This window comes from Eptesicus fuscus, chromosome 14 (assembly GCF_027574615.1).
Source record: "Eptesicus fuscus isolate TK198812 chromosome 14, DD_ASM_mEF_20220401, whole genome shotgun sequence".
Taxonomy (NCBI): Eukaryota; Metazoa; Chordata; class Mammalia; order Chiroptera; family Vespertilionidae; genus Eptesicus; species Eptesicus fuscus.
Window position 1 is genome coordinate 52,387,406 of NC_072486.1, and position 17,532 is coordinate 52,404,937.

Sequence of the window (17,532 nt, forward strand, 5' to 3'; positions counted from 1 at the left end):
TAAACCCAGTTATTATCTGAGAATTATACTAATGAATGTAGGTTTTGGAACACAAAATATACTGTTTAAATACTTGGTAACCAATAGAATTCCCTCCTACCTCCGTGTACTGCTGAGTGACAAGCTCTGGAGTTGGCCCCAAAACCACATAAAAGTCCAGAATTCCTCCTGTGGTGCGGTATGTCAAGGCAGGCAGGGGTTGGAATGTCACATCTGAAAATGTAGGAAAGTACAAGTCAATCTGAAAACCTTCCATGTGACGAACTATCCCCTGAAATGCATAACTTCTCCCTTTTCCGATGCCTCTATATTGTGAGAAAGTACTTGTACTATACTTACACAGCACTGAAGAAGTTAAGCGAAAGTCTACAGGGTCCTATCTCTGGATTTTTTTCTCTTTGGTGTTCTTTAATATCTTATTATATGTTTTGTCATTCTGCCCTTTTGAATTATTGTAATTTTATTTTTGAAGAGTTTATGACTTATAAGGCAAAAATAGTACCAAGTATTCCCTTATAGGCTTCCCCCCCGTTTTCCCCAATAATAATATCTTACATAACCATTGTACATTGTCAAAACCAGGAAACTGACATAGACATAATACTATTAACTCAGATATAGACCTTATTCAGATTTCACCACTTTTTACATGCACGCTTTCCCCTCCACCTCCTGCTTTTCCCACCTCTTTCCAATATACAGTATAAATTTTCTTCACATCTTCATACCCCCAGAGAGAGTGCTCTACCCATAGCTTCTTCACTAATTCAATTATACAGATGGCTTCCACTAGCTGACCTCCAGGATATTTGGGACTTGCTTAGTGTTGCTATCCCTTCTTACATGACTTTTGCCAAATAAGAGTTTAGTTAATTCTTGTTAACACATATTACTGAGCTGAAAATAAACAAAAAGGCAAAATAGAAAGGCTAAGAGGAAACAAAACTGGTCACATGATAATGATTTTGACTTCGGGGGCAGCTAGGTCAAACACATTCTAAACTTCCTCAAGAATGACTGGTTCACAAAAATAAGGTGAAATGCTGGCATGATCTTACCCATGGCATTGCTGTTTAGCAGAAGCACTCCATGGGCACTTCCATCCTCTTCCAGTCCCATGTAGTAGGGTTGGACTCCATAGGAATTCTTCTTGTACTGGAAGAATCATATGAAAAAGTGGGAAGAGGTGGCTAAAAAAGAAACTCAACAAATATTGATTGGTAAGGTGTGTCTAGTCTTCTCTGAAATAAATAAAATGTATAAGAAACAAAGGAGCTTGGAATTGGTCCATTTGCCTAAAAACAGGATGTGACCATCCAAGTTGAGTCTGGGAAGATGAAACATGAAGTATACACATGTGGGTGGAGAGATGCAGAAACCCAGATCCCAAAACTCTGCCCTTACCCCTGGGGGTTCATCTCGGGAAAACATCCCCCATGTGTGCCAATTCAAGTCTCTCCGATAGGTTTTGTGCTCATTTTCTCCAAAGCCATAAAGATACTGGGAGGGAAGGCGAGTGGAGATGCGGATGAACATGTCATTGAAGGTGAAGCCAAGAAGCTGAGAGTCCCAACTGCAACACAAAAGAGTATATTTGGGAAAGAAATGGGCTGTTCTATTGGCTTCAAGCAGCTAATTTTTCAAGAACAACCAAACTCTTGATTCCCTCCTCTCCCACCCAGAACCCTGTTAATCTCCCAAACCAAACCAAACCAAACCAAAACCTACTTGATTAAAATAATCATAGATGCCTTTGCTAAAAGCCCAGGAGCAAGCTTCATTCTTTATTTTCCCCTATCACTACCCCCCTTCAGTTCTTCTTTCAGAATGCCTATCCAATAGCATTCTCCAACTCAGTTGCTATGGTTCCATACCAACCTCAGCTTCCACTCCTGCTCTCTACAGACTACATTTGCTACGAAGCATCCACAGTGAATTTTTTCAAAGTATCTCACATCACGTCACTCCCCTGTTTACAGTTCTTCAGCGATTTCCATTACAAGACTTTATGAAGTCTTCAAGGGCATACCTAATCTGAAACCCACATAAACTCCAGCTTCATCTTCCATCACTTACCTCCCTACCTACTAAGTTGCTCCAACCATATTGGACATTTCCCCCCTAATATGCCAAGTTTACTCCTGTTTCATGGCCTGGGTACACTCCAGCCCATCTGTCTAAATTGTTCTTCCCCACCCCTCCAATTTCCACGTGGGTGGCTCCTTCTCCTCACCCAGGTCCTTTTTCCAATATCACCTCCTTGGAGAGATCCACTCTGACCACAGTACCCAAAGCAGTAACCTCCTACAACCCTCAATCATCCTGTACTTTTCCTACATAGCAGTTGTCACTATCTAAACCTCTTTATTTACATTTTAACTTGAATTATCTTTGTGATTTACTTATTATTTTTTGTCATAAAAAGAAAGACCTTATCTTCTATAACCACAAAATATAAAGGCACTCCATAAACATTTGTTGAATGAATGCCTAAGTGCATGCAACTGCCTCTGTAATTATTTCCAGAGGACTTTTTCATAAGAACAGACCCAAAGGAAATAACTGATTCATGAAACTGGAAATGGGTAGTCTGATGCTTTGAGCAGGATATCTCCAAGGATAATGGACTGAGCAATGAATGTGCAGGTAACCGTCAATTCCAATTCAGACTAGGAGCCATTTACATCACAGTGCCTGTACTCCTGCGTCGAATTTCAATCCCAAATGGATTCTTCTTAATGAAGACATTATAGAGTTGACTCTCAGGGGTACTGGATGGAACCGTGGGTATATTGAGAGGGACTGGGACTTCATACCGATTGTTGTTGGGATCGTAAATCTAGGGACAGAGAAAATTGATTTTAGGTAACTATAGCGCCCTTAAAGCCCATAACCTTAGCAAAACCTTGATGACCTTGACAAAGAGTCTGAATGCTATATTTCTTTGTCTCTAAGCTCATAATACTCTGGATTTTATTAACATATGAAAGAACCATGTCAGATTTAACTTTTTTTTTTTTTTTTTAGTCTGTCATATCTCACTTAAGGCTTCTATTACAATAACACATTCACTTTGACATTGGTGCTATCCTGGAAAATCAGTCTAGAATCAATGTGGTTTATTAATATATTATTTATTAGTTTATGTGTAGGGGTATGAGTCTATATGAATACCTGAAAACTTTTCTGAATTGAACCACCCCCCAAAAATATAAACTCTACTTGGTTAAATAAAACAGACATCCTCGCTAAAAATTGATTCACTGGGTATCTAATATATTCCTGCTTATATTATACTAGATACTAGGAATAACTAAAACACATAAGACACATTATTTTTTTAAGAAATTCACATGCTAAACCAGTAAGAGAAAGACCATTATCACATGATCTCACTTATATGATATGGGATCTAATGAACAAAATAAACTGACGAACAAAATAGATCCAGAGACATGGAACAGAGTGAAGAATCTCAGAGGGAAAGGGGGAGGAAGAGATTAATCAAAGAACTTATATACATATATACATAACCCATGGATGCAGACAATAGTGTGGTGAAGGCGGGGGGTTGGGGGGGGGGCGGGGGGCAGGAAGGAGTGAAGGGGGTCAATGGGGTAAAAAAGGGGATGTCTATAATACTTTCAACAATAAAGATAAATTTGAAAAAAGAAAGAAAGAAATTCACATGCTAGTGGAAGGTAAAAGAGATGTACCCACAACACTTGGGTGATAATATGCTAATGTAGAGCTTTTCAGAAGTGTTGTGACACTGGAGGGAAGGAAATACCTAACATTTTCAGGGAGACTGAGCAGATTTCACAGGGAAAATACAGACTGAGTCTTAAAAGCTTTATAGCCATTAACCCAGCACATAAAGGAGATCAAGTCATTTCTGGTAGAGAAATAAGTGCAAAGGCTGAGTATTAAAGCAGGGTCAGAAAGAGGCAAATATTTTGGAGAAAGTTACTGTGTGATCAGGAAGTAGACTGGCAAAGAGTTAAAGCTGGAAACTTAAGCAAGTTCATTTATTTCAAACCCATTAGGTGCCTATCACACACCATCAGGTCTATGGTGAGGACAGGAATATAAGAGCCTCGCCCTTATATTATAAGATGTACAAGAACTCATAGGCCAGGTTGATATTAGATTGTGAACAGCCTGTCAGGTGAAGCCTGATGTTTTTCATTTATTTTCTCAATGAACATCTAAGTGCTAACTACCTACCGGGCTCGGTGTTAGATTTTAGGAACGCAAAGATAAAAGGACAATTCCTGTCTTTCAGACACTCACAATTCAATATAGAAATATACATAAAATAGTCCATCACTAGTCCTTAGAAGTAATAAATCATAGAAAAGAGAGATCACTTCATTTTCATGGCTATTTCAGATATTCCAAATTCAATATCCAAAACTGAACTCATCATCCAATTTTGCCCAAGCTCAAACCTTTTCAGTGTTTCCACTATGGTTAATATTGCCATACTCCATATAGAGATGCAGGCTAGCAACATGGTAATAATTCTTGGTTCTTCCCTCTTGTCATTACCTACTTGCAATCATCACCAGATCCTGTAACACTACCTTCTCCTCTCTCAAAGATGTCCACTGTTCCCCATCTCCTTCCTGTACTATGACCAAGCTCCAGCCCTCATCTGGATTACCTAACTGGTAACCTCCTAGGTTGTCTTTCCTTTCCACTCTTGTCCCTTCAGTAGACACAGCAATCTTTTCAAAATGCAAATTAGAACAGGTTTCCCTGTGCCATCACTGGTTTCTCACTGCTCTTAGGATAATGACCTAGTATAAGATAGCATTGTTAACTTAGAAGAGTGAACTTATTTTAGGGTTCTGTAACCTTGACTAGCAAAAACCGATGGAATTGAAAAGTGCTAGTCAGTACCTGATACACATTCTGTGAACACGTACCTTAAACTGCAGCATGTCATTCTTGTGGTAGGTCACATTCACACGGAGGGTGTTCACGGGTGTTGAGGGCAAAGCGTTGGCGTAAAGGGAAGACTTTAAGGAGATGACAGCTGTGGCCCCATGTGAGTCATACTGAACATCATCAACAGAATATAGATCATTGATGAAATAGCAAAAAGGGACTCCTGGGGAAGTGGTTTCCTGAGAAGTAAAGCCAAAGTCAGCTCAGCATGTGGTCCTGGGATTATCAAATACAGAGGGGCTGGAAAAGGTAATTTATAGGGAGATACAACCAGACTATCACTTATTTCCCTATGTGCTCTTTGGTTGTGATACAAGTTTAAATTCCTGGTCTCCATGTAACATATTTTTTAAAAATAATTTTCATTCCTGTCCCTATGTACTCTTCATATCCAGATAAAAACCCAGTTTCCTTTGGAAGTCCTTTCTTTCTGTGGATTTTAAGTAATCACATAGGTACTGTACTGGTGCTATGCTCATGAAATTGTAGGTTAAGGGTAGAGAAATTTAATCATGATAACATCATCAGCATTTTTACCTCCCAGGCACAGCCACGGGCAATACAGTTTTCTTTAGAAGCACCATCCTGATCAGGATAACAGTCTATTTTTTCTGCATCCTCCACTATCAGGTCCCATTCCACAGTGTATGCTTCTCCCAGGACAAGATCAAGCCCTGTGATAAGGGCAACCTGTGGGAATGGGGAAGTGAGAAGGAAATTTACTCTCAGGACAACAGGCCTTGCAAAATCTGAAAATTCTTTGGGGAGAGGAATAGAAATCATACCAGACTGAATAATCCAAGTGACATACCACTGAAGCCTTAATGGAGAGAACTCTATGGGCAGTGGGGGCAGGAACTGCCCAATGGCAACAGGGCAGATGTCATAACTCTATGTCAATCTTGTATATAACATTTTGAAAAGAATTTGGTAGAATAAAATCTTCTGTACTCACTCCTTTCTTTCCTTCTCACCTGCTTCCCCGTTTTGTCAGGACGGCTCGCTTCTGCACTTCCCCTTTCATTAAACTAATGGAAGGCTAATCTCTTACTAATACAAGGCCTTCCTTAGATTGGCTCATTCTGACATCTCAACCTTGAATGCTTTATCCCCACAAATGCTCGTCTATGGAATACACTGCTAGTTGCCTGCCCTATAAAAAGTTATCCTCTTACTATTTCAGTTTAGAATACTGAAGTTCCCACTTAAGAATTAAAAATTTAATCCATGTAACACAGCTGTGGCCATGAATGGGTAAATTTCAAGCCAAGCTTTTGTTTCTTGATTTAAGGGCCTGCTTCTTTCTTCCCTGTTTCCTCTTTTTATTCATACTAAAGCAAGGCCATAGTGACTGGAATTTAAGAAGGAGGTACTTCCAATCACAAGAGAAGAAAAAATCTCAACCCTGACAACCTTGAGCCACTGAATCAATGCCAGCAACTGACCTCTTTCTAAAGTTCTTATTGCATAGGGAAAAAAAATCAAATTTGTTTAAACCACCATTTGGCTGAGTCTCCTGTCACTTGCAGCCAAATGAATCTCTAGCTGATGCATTGTCTTTCAAAGTCCGGCTCCAGCCTTATATTCTGCAAGGACTTTGTTCAATATTCCACTAAGCTTTGAGCACTGAATTAGAATAAGTTAACACTTTCCATATGTTGGTTTGGGTTGCCTGTCCCCTTCCCAATAGTTTCATATGTATAAATTGTGTCTCCCCACAACTCAAATTGAAACAGTTAGAGTCCCTTTGGTCTTATATTAATTAATCTATTTAACAAACATGTACTGAATTTGTTTTCATATGTGAATCTGTCAAATGGCTTGTACTTTGCTGTACTCATCAACAAAAATGTAATACTACTTCTAACTTTATGATGTATGCATCCTCAATGTATATCATCAGGACAAAATGTCAAATGTCACTGATAAATCATTATAGTAGAAAACTAAATTTATTTATTTTCTCCAAATTTGGAAGTTCCCTAAGAAACCATGCTAACCCAGTAGCTTCCAATCCTAGATCATACCTGTAGTAAGAAGTATTTGAGGAGAGGGTCCCTCATAATGTTAAAATATCAGAGGAACGGATTACAACCTACTCAGGAGCATCATATCGCAACTGATGAAAAGTTATTTTATTGTTATCATCTAACCAAATAAGTAGCCAAGGCTTGTCAAATTCTATGACTTAAAGTTTTTTCTAAAAATGTATGTGTTGTAGTGAGAATTTATACTAGTATATCTCAATACAGTTTAAAAAAAAACTCTCTTCAAATTTTTTATTAATGGGGACCCCCCCCTCCCTTCTTTACCTTTCTAGCATCAGCCAGCAGCTTTCAGATCTACTTTTCTTCTATTTCTGTTCCCGACACTTCTTCTGTCCCAGAAAGAACAGAAGACTGGGGCCAGTGGGGGAGTAAGGATAAAAAGACTATTTGCCCATTTGCCAGCAACTCCCTCATTCATTCTAGTGCTAGCCCACTCCTCATTTTTTTTCTCTCCTAACCCTCTGACTTTCCACTCCAGGCCTCAGTGTACTTTGGTCATTCAGGACCCATGAAACCTTGGTAAAAAGGAACACCATAAGCTGTGAAGAATTCTTGGATAAACTGTCTCAACCAAAGGGATTTTTACCTGTCGGTTAGGATCGTAAGTGACGTTAGGAGAAACCTGACTTGGTACACCGTTGTGTTTCACTGTAATGTTGTTAGGTTTTTGGGTCCCAAGGATTTTAATCTCTTTAAATACTAAATTATTAGGGTCTTTGTAGGTTGACTGCAAAATCTTCACATCCAAGCGGTTCTGCAAAACAATTTAAGCACAAAAATCTAACTATAAAACACAGTTTCTCAAGTCACTCAAATATTCCATCCTAGATCAGATACCCAAAACAGGTTTGAATGCCTCTTAGCTGTCTCTACTCATTTGTACTTCATTAGTACAAATGTATTTTGATATTCCCTGAGCAGAGAGAGAGAGAGAGAGAGAGAGAGAGAGAGAGAGAGAGAGAGAGAGATTTAATAACTATAATTAAAAAACTGACTCCTTTGATTTATTCATTTCATTGCCTCCTTCTAACCAACATGGTTGATTCAGTTATTAGGAGAATGTGCTCACCTATACCATAAATGCATATAAAGCTACAAATATAATTACACACATACTACACAAACACACATGAGTCTTGTGGACCAACAAAAGCCCACACTTAAGATTCACAAAAATATGCTACTTACTCGGGTGACGGAAAACTCACATAAGAGATAAACATTATTGGCCACAGTATCTGAAAGTGAGAGAAAGACGAGTCAGACTCTGATCTGCCCAGCACAGGAGAACAGTTTTTACTCTGGCTGTCTTTGAAGCTACATCTTCAGAAGAACAAGATTATAGACAGAGTCTCCCAGGCCAAGCCACTGTTTTCCCTTTTCCTTTCTCCTTTAACCTTGAAAAGGTTCCCTTTCGGGGGCTTCCAAGGAATATGCCTCAAGTGAGTCTATTTTCGAAGTTCAAGCAACAAGAGTCATTAGTATATTGGAGACAGAAAAATGTGCTAAGAAACTAGATATAGACACTTAGCTAGATTTTCACTGCCTTTTCACTGATTATGTTTTTCATACAATCAACATTTGTTCAGTAGTATTTTGGGGGAAGGTGTCTACATTAAATGGCAGGAATAGTCTTAAAACATCTCTTCCAGGTTCCCATTGACAATAAAATGAGAGCCTATGAATATTGCTGGCCAATGGGAGAATTATACGAGGTAGAAATATGTTTTTCCTCCATCAGTGGTCCACCTATCACTACCCATAAACAGTGCTACTAAAACAAAACTCTTCTCTCCAATGGTGAATGCTACTGTGCCTGGTGAGATATCTCCCCCAGCTGAATGACCAGAGGGGTAGCTCAAAGATGCAGGTTCATAAATAGTGACATTGTCATGACAATGCTCACCTTTCGTTTCCCCATCATCCCAGAAAAGTTCGCCTCTTGCTTCTTTGTTGTCATCTAGGGCAATGATAAGACCAAGAGGGTTCCGTCGACTGTAGAAGATATTTATATAAGAGACAAAGACTTAAAACTCAAAGAATTTTGTCAAATAAACTGAGGATAACTCTATCAGATTCAGATGGAAAAGGATCCTGGCATCAGACTGCTCTGCTTTTCTTCAGGCACAAAGACAAAATCAACAGGTGCATCTTTCTCTAGAATCATTGCCCCAAACATTAGCAATAAACACCTATGTAGAAGGCAAAAAATTTAAGCACCAGAATCACACAGTAACTACAATAAAAACTACCGATGCAACTATTATTAAGAATACAAACTATTAGAAAACAGAGCAATCCTAGACAATAACTGGTTCACCCTAATCACTTAGGAGATGTTACATGCAGAAGAAGTATTAACTGTGGCTGGGGGATATATTTTTTCCCTGCCAGAGAACCATTTTGACTCAGAAAGCAATAAAACACAATAAGGTCTATCTATAAAATGACACCTTTCCTAATTTTATTATTTACTAGAGGCCCGGTGCACAAAATTTGTGCACTGGGGGAGGGGTGTCCCTCACTCAGCCTGCATCCTCTCCAATCTGGGACCCCTCGGGGGATGTCCGACTGCCAGTTTAGGCCTGATCCCACAGGCAGTCAGACATCCCTCTCACAATCCAGGACTGCTGGCTCCTAACTGCTTGCCTGCCTGCCTGCCTGATTGCCCCTAACCACTTCTGCCTGACAGCCTGATCACCCCCTAACTGCTCCCCTGCCAGCCTGATTAACACCTAACTGCTCTCCTGCCAGCCCAATCGCCCCCAACTGCCCTCCGCTGCTGGCCTGATCTCACCCCCAACTGCCCTCCCCTGCCAGTCTGATCTCACCTCCAATTACCCTCCCCTGCTGGCTTGATCTCGCCCCCAACTGCCCTCCCCTGAAAATCTGATCTCACCCCCAATTTCCCTCCCCTGCTGGCCTGATCTCGCCCCCAACTGCCCTCCCATGCTGGCCTGATGGCCCCCAACTGCCCTCCCCTGCTGGCCTGGTCACCCCCAACTGCCCTCCCCTGCAGGCCTGGTCCCCCCAACTGCCTTCCCCTACTGGCCTTGTTGCCCCCAACTGCCCTCCCCTGCTGGCCTTATCTCACCCTCAACTGCCCTTCCCTGCTTGCCTGGTCACCCCTAACTGCCCTCCCCTGCAGGCCTGATCTTGCCCCCAACTGCTCTCCTCTGCTGGCCAATTTGGTCAGTTTCTATGCCAGTCAGCATCAAAAGCTCCACTTCTTAGGCAAGCCATTGGCTCCTCACAGTTCACCCAGATTTGGTTCTCATTGGTCAGGTTCTATGCCAGTCAGTGTCAAAAGCTCTGCCTCCTAGGCAGCCATTGGCTCATCACAGTTCACCCAGATTTTATTCTGATTGGTCAGTTTCTATGCCAGTCAGCGTCTCTGGGCCTATCAATGGGGCCTAATTAGAAAGGCAGGGTTGATCAGTAGCCCCAGTGGAGGCCTGGAGAGAAATAGAGGTGCAGCTGCTAGAGAGAAAGAGACAGGCAAGTGCTAATCAACAGCTGCCACAGAGGGTACGGATCTGACCCTGCTTCTCTCTTCAGGCCTCTCTCTGGGCCTGATTCGCAGCCCCCTGAGCAGTCAGTGCTGGGTCACCTTGCCTGCAGCCACAGCAGTCAGTGCTGGGTCACCACAGCAACCCAGCGCTGACTGCAGGACTGACTCCCAATTGGTTAAGCCTCAGGTCGTGACAGACCCAAGGATTTTATATATTCGGATAATTAGTTTATTTTGATAACTTCCAATTATCTGCTTTATAATTACGAATAAGAAACACAAAACACTACTCAGTAAGTTGGTGAAATAGATGGACATAGTCTACCTCCCAATTTTCTGTTGCATCCCTCACTGACCTCACAGTGTGACACAAAAGTTAAAATACTTATAGGAGTCCAAAATGACACTTCTAGCAGTGTGGCGGATTAGATATTCTGGAGGACACCAGACATTCTGAAAGACCTACCCACTAAAATACTACTTGGTCCTATATAAAATATAACACATGGTCCCTGCAGGGAGCTAATGTGATCCAGGACAGCAGTCTTGGCTTGCAATCGAAGAGAAAGCAAATCATCTCTAGAAGAATGAGACCCACATTTGGAACTTTAAGATCACATTTGAAAAACAAAAAACTACTAATCATACAAGATAATATGCCAGCATAAAAGAAAGTTGGCAAAAACAACTATTGATTTTGATTCCACTAAGGACTTTAAATAATTGGATTTTCAGGTAAAAAGTATAAAATAACTATTATTGGCATATTTAACAATATTAAGGAGGAAAGGGAAAAAAATCAGCTAAACAACAAAAAAGTATAACATGACCAGAAAATTGGAAGTGGCAGCACTCCCTTTGCTGGAAGAGTTGGGAAACATTTCCTACAGATAAAATCTGAGTTTAATTTGAAGGATTATTAAGAACACACCAGACAAAGAATGTTGGGATCTTGAGAATATCATGCTAAGTGAAATAAGTCAGATAGAAAAAGTCAAGAATTATATGATTTCACTCAAATGTGGGATATAAAACTGAAAGCAACAAGTGAACACACAAGACAAACAAAAACTCACAGACACAGACAACACTATAGTGGTTTCCAGAGGAAAGGGGGTGGCAGAGGTTATGAAGGGTAGAGTGGGTCGAATGTATGGTGATGGAAAATTTGACTTGGGGGGAGGAACCAAGATGGCGGCATAGTTAAACAACTAATCTGCTGCCTCACACAACAATTTCAAAAATACAACTAAAAGACAAAAACGTCTACCACCCAGAACCACGGGAAAGCTGGCTGAGTGGAAGATTTACAACTAAGAAGAGAAAGAAGCACAATCGCTGAAAAGCTGAGGTACGGAGGCACGCGAATCGGGCCGGCGGCGGGCGGCTGGGTGCGCGGCTTTTCTTCAACCCGCAGGGAGACAAGCTCCCGATCACTCTGAAATCCAGTTTCTGGGGACACTCGGGGGACCCAGGCACCTACGGGGAGAAGCTGGACTCTCGGCCATCGGGTCGGAAAGTGAGAGTGACTTTTTTGCAGTGGTGCGCCCAGCAATCATTGTTTACTGCGCTGGAGCGCGGGGCACAGGGACTTGGAAACGTGGAAAGGCAGAGACGGCTGACGGCAGCCATCGCCATTGGCCACGCCCCAGCCTAGTGACGTCCTGAGACCCCGCCCAGCCCTGAGACCCGGCCCCGCACATTCTACAAACCCGCCCAGGCTCCACACAGCGGCTTTTGCATATAAATGGCCTGTTCTGGAGCAGCTTAACCAACTGCAGCTCCAGTCAGACTGCTCCAAAACCGCCCAAGCAAAGGAGGAGAAAACTAGCCCTTGCTGTAGCTCCTGCTAGGGGACACACAGTACACAAGGGTACACCAAGAGTGTCCACCTCAAGTAACTGGGAGGCTGACCCGTTGAACCAACAGGACACCTAGTACACAAAACTACCCTACCAACTTAGGGAAGCAGAGAATATGAGAAGGCAAGGAAACAGATCACAAACCAAAGAAATGGAGGAGAACAAGCGACTGGACATAGAGTTCAAAACCACGGTTATAAGGTTTTTCAAGAATTTCATGGAAAAGGCCGATAAATTCCATGAGGACCAACTAGAAATTAAACATACACTGACTGAGATAAAAAATATTATACAGAGACCCAAAAGCAGACTAGAGGATTGCAAGAATCAACTCAAAGATTTGGAATACAAAGAGGCCAAGGACACTCCTCCAGAGAAGCATGAAGAGAAGAGAATTCAGAAAGTTGAAGATAGTGTAAGAAGCCTCTGGGACAACTTCAAGCGTACCAACATCAGAATTATGGGGGTACCTGAAGAAGAGAGAGAGCAAGATGCTGAAAACCTATTTGAAGAAATAATGAACGAAAACTTCCCCCACCTGATGAAAGAAATAGACTTACAAGTCCAGGAAGCGCACAGAACCCCAAACAAAAGGAATCCAAAGAGGACCACACCAAGACACATCATAATTAAAATGCCAAGAGCAAAAGACAAAGAGAGAATCTTACAAGCAGCAAGAGAAAAACAGTTAGTTACCTACAAGGGAGCTCCCATACGATTATCAGCTAATTTCTCAACAGAAACCATGCAGGCCAGACGGGAGTGGCAAGAAATATTCAAAGTGATGAATAGCAGGAACCTACAACCAAGACTACTCTACCCAGCAAAGTTATCATTCAGAATTGAAGGGCAGATAAAGAGCTTCACAGATAAGAAAAAGCTAAAGGAGTTCATCACCACCAAACCAGCATTATATGAAATGCTGAAAGGTATTCTTTAAAAAGAGGAAAAAGAAGAAGAAAGATAAAAATTATGAACAACAAATACATATCTATCAACAAGTGAATCTAAAAGTCAAGTGAATTAAAAATCTGAGGAACAGAATAAACTGGTGAACTTAATAGAATCAGGCATAGAATCGGAATGGATTGATAATTCTCAGGGGGAAAGGGGTGTCTGTGTGGGGAGTATGGGAAGAGACTGGACAAAAATCATACACCTATGGATAAGGACAGCGGGGGGGGGGGGAGGGAGGTAAGGGAAGAGGGGGGTAGGAACTGGGTGGTGGGGAGATATGTGGGGAAAAAGGAGAAACAATTGTAATCTGAACAATAAAGATTCATTAAAAAATAAAAAATAAAAAATAAAATTTGACTTGGGGTCGTGAACACACAATACAATATACAGATGATGTATCAAAGAGTGGTACATTTAAAACCTATATAATTTTATTAACCAATGTCACCCAATACATTTAATTTGGAAAAAAAAAGAAGAAGAAGAACATACCAGGCAAAGAATGTTGGAAAAGATAATAAGTGCTTAAGCCCAAATTCAGGAAAATAGAAGGGTATGTTTGGAGAATAGCAAGATTTTCAGGATGGTGGTCTACAGGTATGTGCTAATGTGCACCCGGAGGCACATTTATTAAGTAACTTGAAACCAGATTGTGACTAGCCTTGAATGCCCTACTAATGAAAGAATTTGCTCTAAGCAGGGGAGCAACTGGTTGAGATATTCACTTTGGAAATATCAATTAAAACCTACAGAATGACTGGCTAGATGATTTTTAAAAAAGTATTCCCTCTCAAAGGGGTTCAGGAAGATCAGGGTTTAAGGTCTTTCAAAATCTATCTGGATACAGTTCTAAATCACAGCTTCCTAAGAAGAGGCCTAGGGGCAGAGTTTAATGACCAATCACACATACATATACCACACACACTAGAGCGTCTTCCTCCCCACTTCTCATCCTCAACATGATGTGTCAGCATCTTCTGCATGGGAACAGATGGGCAAAGAAATGACCAGTTTTGTCAACCTGCCCCTTAAAGGAAACTCAGCCATGCTGTACCTGGCAACAGTGGTTGTGGCTGGCTGTTGGATGGGGAAAATGTAGCCTCCTCGAAGGTGAAGTCCTATTTTGTCTCCAGGAAGTTGCATTTCCACTTTCTGCTTCCTCCATCTTATTTGGCTCCCCTGAAGCATGAAGACAAACCAATCACATTGACATGATGGGACATTCACCTCCAGCTTTCATCCCTGTGCTGAATTATCTGTGGCTCTCCCCTTTACCACCTAGTTGAATTACTGTCTAGTTGGACAATCAAACAAGAGAAGGGGAAAAGTCAAGAACAACAGGTTTTGTCATCAATTGGGTTTTGGGGGCTTCTACACTGGTTGAGGCATCTACATGCTGAGGCTACTTGATATATATTATATGAACAAATAGTTCTAACTCATGACCAAGCTCAAATTGTCCATTGGTCCCTCCAGCATTTGTCCATGAGACATTCTACTTGAGTCTTTATCGAATTTCATCATGACTAACATTAAGTGACTTAGGCTCATTTCATTGACTCGGCTGAAATTACGGAAGACCCTACAGAAACACCCCTCTCTTGTCTACACAGCTACAGCTGTGGTCTTGAAGAGTTTAAGAAAAGTCAGTGCTACTTACAGTCTCATAATCATACCAGACAGCATCAGGCACATAGGCCATCACTTTTTCTGCACCCTGAAATGAAAACAAAATATACTTCTTCATGGCCCAGCCTCTGAAAGGGATCAAATACATATCCTAGCATTCCCTAGGGCCATGGTCGGCAAATTGCGGCTCGCGAGCCACATGCGGCTCTTTGGCCCCTTGAGTGTGGCTCTTCCACAAAATACCACGGCCTGGGCGAGTCTATTTTGAAGAATTGGCGTTAGAAGAAGTTTAAGTTTAAAAAATTTGACTCTCAAAAGAGATTTCAATCGTTGTACTGTTGATATTTGGCTCTGTTGACTAAAGAGTTTGCCGACCACTGCCCTAGGGAACTTCTTTACCATATATTGAGAGTGCATAAATGACATTTCTTGGCCTTGTTATTGAATCATGCCTTTCTTCTAATGGAAATAATAAAGGTAATAACTTAGCAACAACAACGAAAAATCCTAAGTGGAACCACATTAAGAATAATGACAATATTGAAACATGTGGTGAAAATTCCAGCTTTACATTGGTTATCTCATTCACACTTCACAATAGTCCCCAGTGATGGGGATTATTATTATCTCACCTTTACAGCTAAGGAACTAGCATGATGACTTATACCTAGATCACATTGGTACTAAGTGGCACAGGCAACAATCTCACCTTGATCGGCCTAACTTTATTTTTTAAATTTATCTTTATTGTTAGAATTATTACAGATGTACACCCCTTCCCCATTGACCTCCTATACCCTGTGTGCACCCTCCCCCTCCCCCCCAAGACTGACTTTAGAGTGATCCTGGGTCATTACTCCCTTCTGCCTCTATTTCACAGAACAAGTACTGATCTGCTCTGAGGATCTGACAACAAATAGGATTAGTCTTAAACTCAGAGTTGCCAGCAGATGCTTCTACACTGGTTGAGAACTTGGTCAGAAAAAAAGACTTCTAGAAGAAAGAAAATGTGAAAGTATCAGATATCCAACATCCCCAACCCCCAGCACATTGTCGTCAAGCCTGGTTCAGCCACACATGTTGGAAATGGGTTTGGAATAAAGATTAGAGAAATGGTTCCAAGGAGAGGGCTATAGGAACAGAAGCAGACACCACCAGTGTCTCTCTATGGGAACACATACCTCATCCAGGACTGGAGTGATGAGGAGGCCAGGCCCCCATAGAAACTGTTTGTGCACATCCCAAGTGTTGCTGTCCCCATAGAACCTGGAGATTGGAGAGACATTTGCTGAGATGTGGGCCTATGCTTCCTGGAAGCTCTCCCCTCAGCCTGTCCAAAACACACAGGTTCTCTCCCGGGAGAAACTCCCCAAATTTTTCTATGATGCCTATTCAACTCGCACCTCCCCAATCCTGCAGAGAGATCTGCTTCCTCTAGCCCATGTACCCTCCTAATCTCTTCCCTGGTTAGACAGAAGTAACTGTTCCAGTATCTATGCTAGGCATAGGCAGGTTCAAGGCCGAATTCTAATTGCCATATCTCCCTTATGAAGAAATAAGTAAAGTAAGTTGTACATTTTAAAAGTTCAGCTGACCATCAAGAAGAAACTGGATCTGATCACAAAAAATAGAAGATAATTTACAATTTTACTCCTTTTCTCTCTTATGTTAGCTGCCTTTTAACAGAGAATTCCAGGAGATGGCAAAAACTTACCCCAAATAATCTATAATAATACTAGTAGCCCATTTGCACGAAGATTCGTGCAATAGACCTTCATTCACCTGGCTGCCTGCACCAGTTTTCTGCCAGCACCGGGGACCCAGGCCTTGGCTGTGGCCACCGCCTTCTGCCTTCTTTCAGGGTCGGGGCTTGGCCCCAGGCGGTGGCCTTGGGCTCGGCCGCACCCAACATCCCTGCTAAGGATCGCAGGAGCCGACCCCCAGTGGTTTCCTGCAATCTGTGCAGGCTCCCCACTGGTGCCCAAGGCCGGGAAAGCCTCAGGCGGCTTTCCCGGCCTTGGGCTCCGCCACACCCCAATGTCCCTGCAACGGTTTCCTGGTGGGCGTGGTTGGTGGGCGTGGCTTGGGCGTAGCGAAGGTGCGGTCAATTTGCATATTTTTCTATTATAAGGTAAGATAAGTGTAATGTACTAATTAGACCAGATGACCTTCCAGATGAAGCCAGGGCTGCAAGGGAAGCCCAGGTCCCGGGTGCCAGAGGGAAGCCAGTGCCAGCAGCTGGGGGAAGGAAGGCCTACTCTTGCACAAATTTCGTGCATCGGGCCTCTAGTGAATAAATAATAGAGCAGATATGCGCCTGAGGGCCTAAAATGTCAGACACATAAGGACATTAACTGTATTTTGATAAGGAAAGCCTCTTAAGTCCTAGAGCCTGAACGTAGTGTGCTACAACAGAGATCATCAAGTTCAAGCTACCAAATCCTTTAAATTAAGATTAAAGAAAATAAAGATAAAAGAACTACAATGCTTTGTCTAAGATAAAGAGTTAGTTGGTGACAGAACAAAGATCCCAGTCCCATGACATTTAGTCTAGCTTCCTTCCCAAAAGAGA

General features: G+C 41.8%; 1 protein-coding gene across 1 annotated transcript in view; it reads right to left on the reverse strand.

Annotated features, from left to right (window-relative positions):
* Positions 1-17,532, reverse strand: part of LOC103294144 (maltase-glucoamylase) — a 68,062-nt gene that overhangs the window by 21,601 nt on the left and 28,929 nt on the right. Inside the window, exons 18-29 of the mRNA XM_028158971.2 lie at positions 16,142-16,226; positions 14,992-15,048; positions 14,386-14,510; positions 8,908-8,996; positions 8,190-8,239; positions 7,588-7,755; positions 5,491-5,643; positions 4,932-5,132; positions 2,685-2,839; positions 1,405-1,573; positions 1,059-1,155; positions 101-213 (exon numbers count right to left, since the gene is read on the reverse strand). Coding sequence (XP_028014772.2) covers positions 101-213; positions 1,059-1,155; positions 1,405-1,573; positions 2,685-2,839; positions 4,932-5,132; positions 5,491-5,643; positions 7,588-7,755; positions 8,190-8,239; positions 8,908-8,996; positions 14,386-14,510; positions 14,992-15,048; positions 16,142-16,226 — 1,462 coding nt within the window. The remainder of the gene's footprint in view (positions 1-100; positions 214-1,058; positions 1,156-1,404; positions 1,574-2,684; positions 2,840-4,931; positions 5,133-5,490; positions 5,644-7,587; positions 7,756-8,189; positions 8,240-8,907; positions 8,997-14,385; positions 14,511-14,991; positions 15,049-16,141; positions 16,227-17,532) is intronic.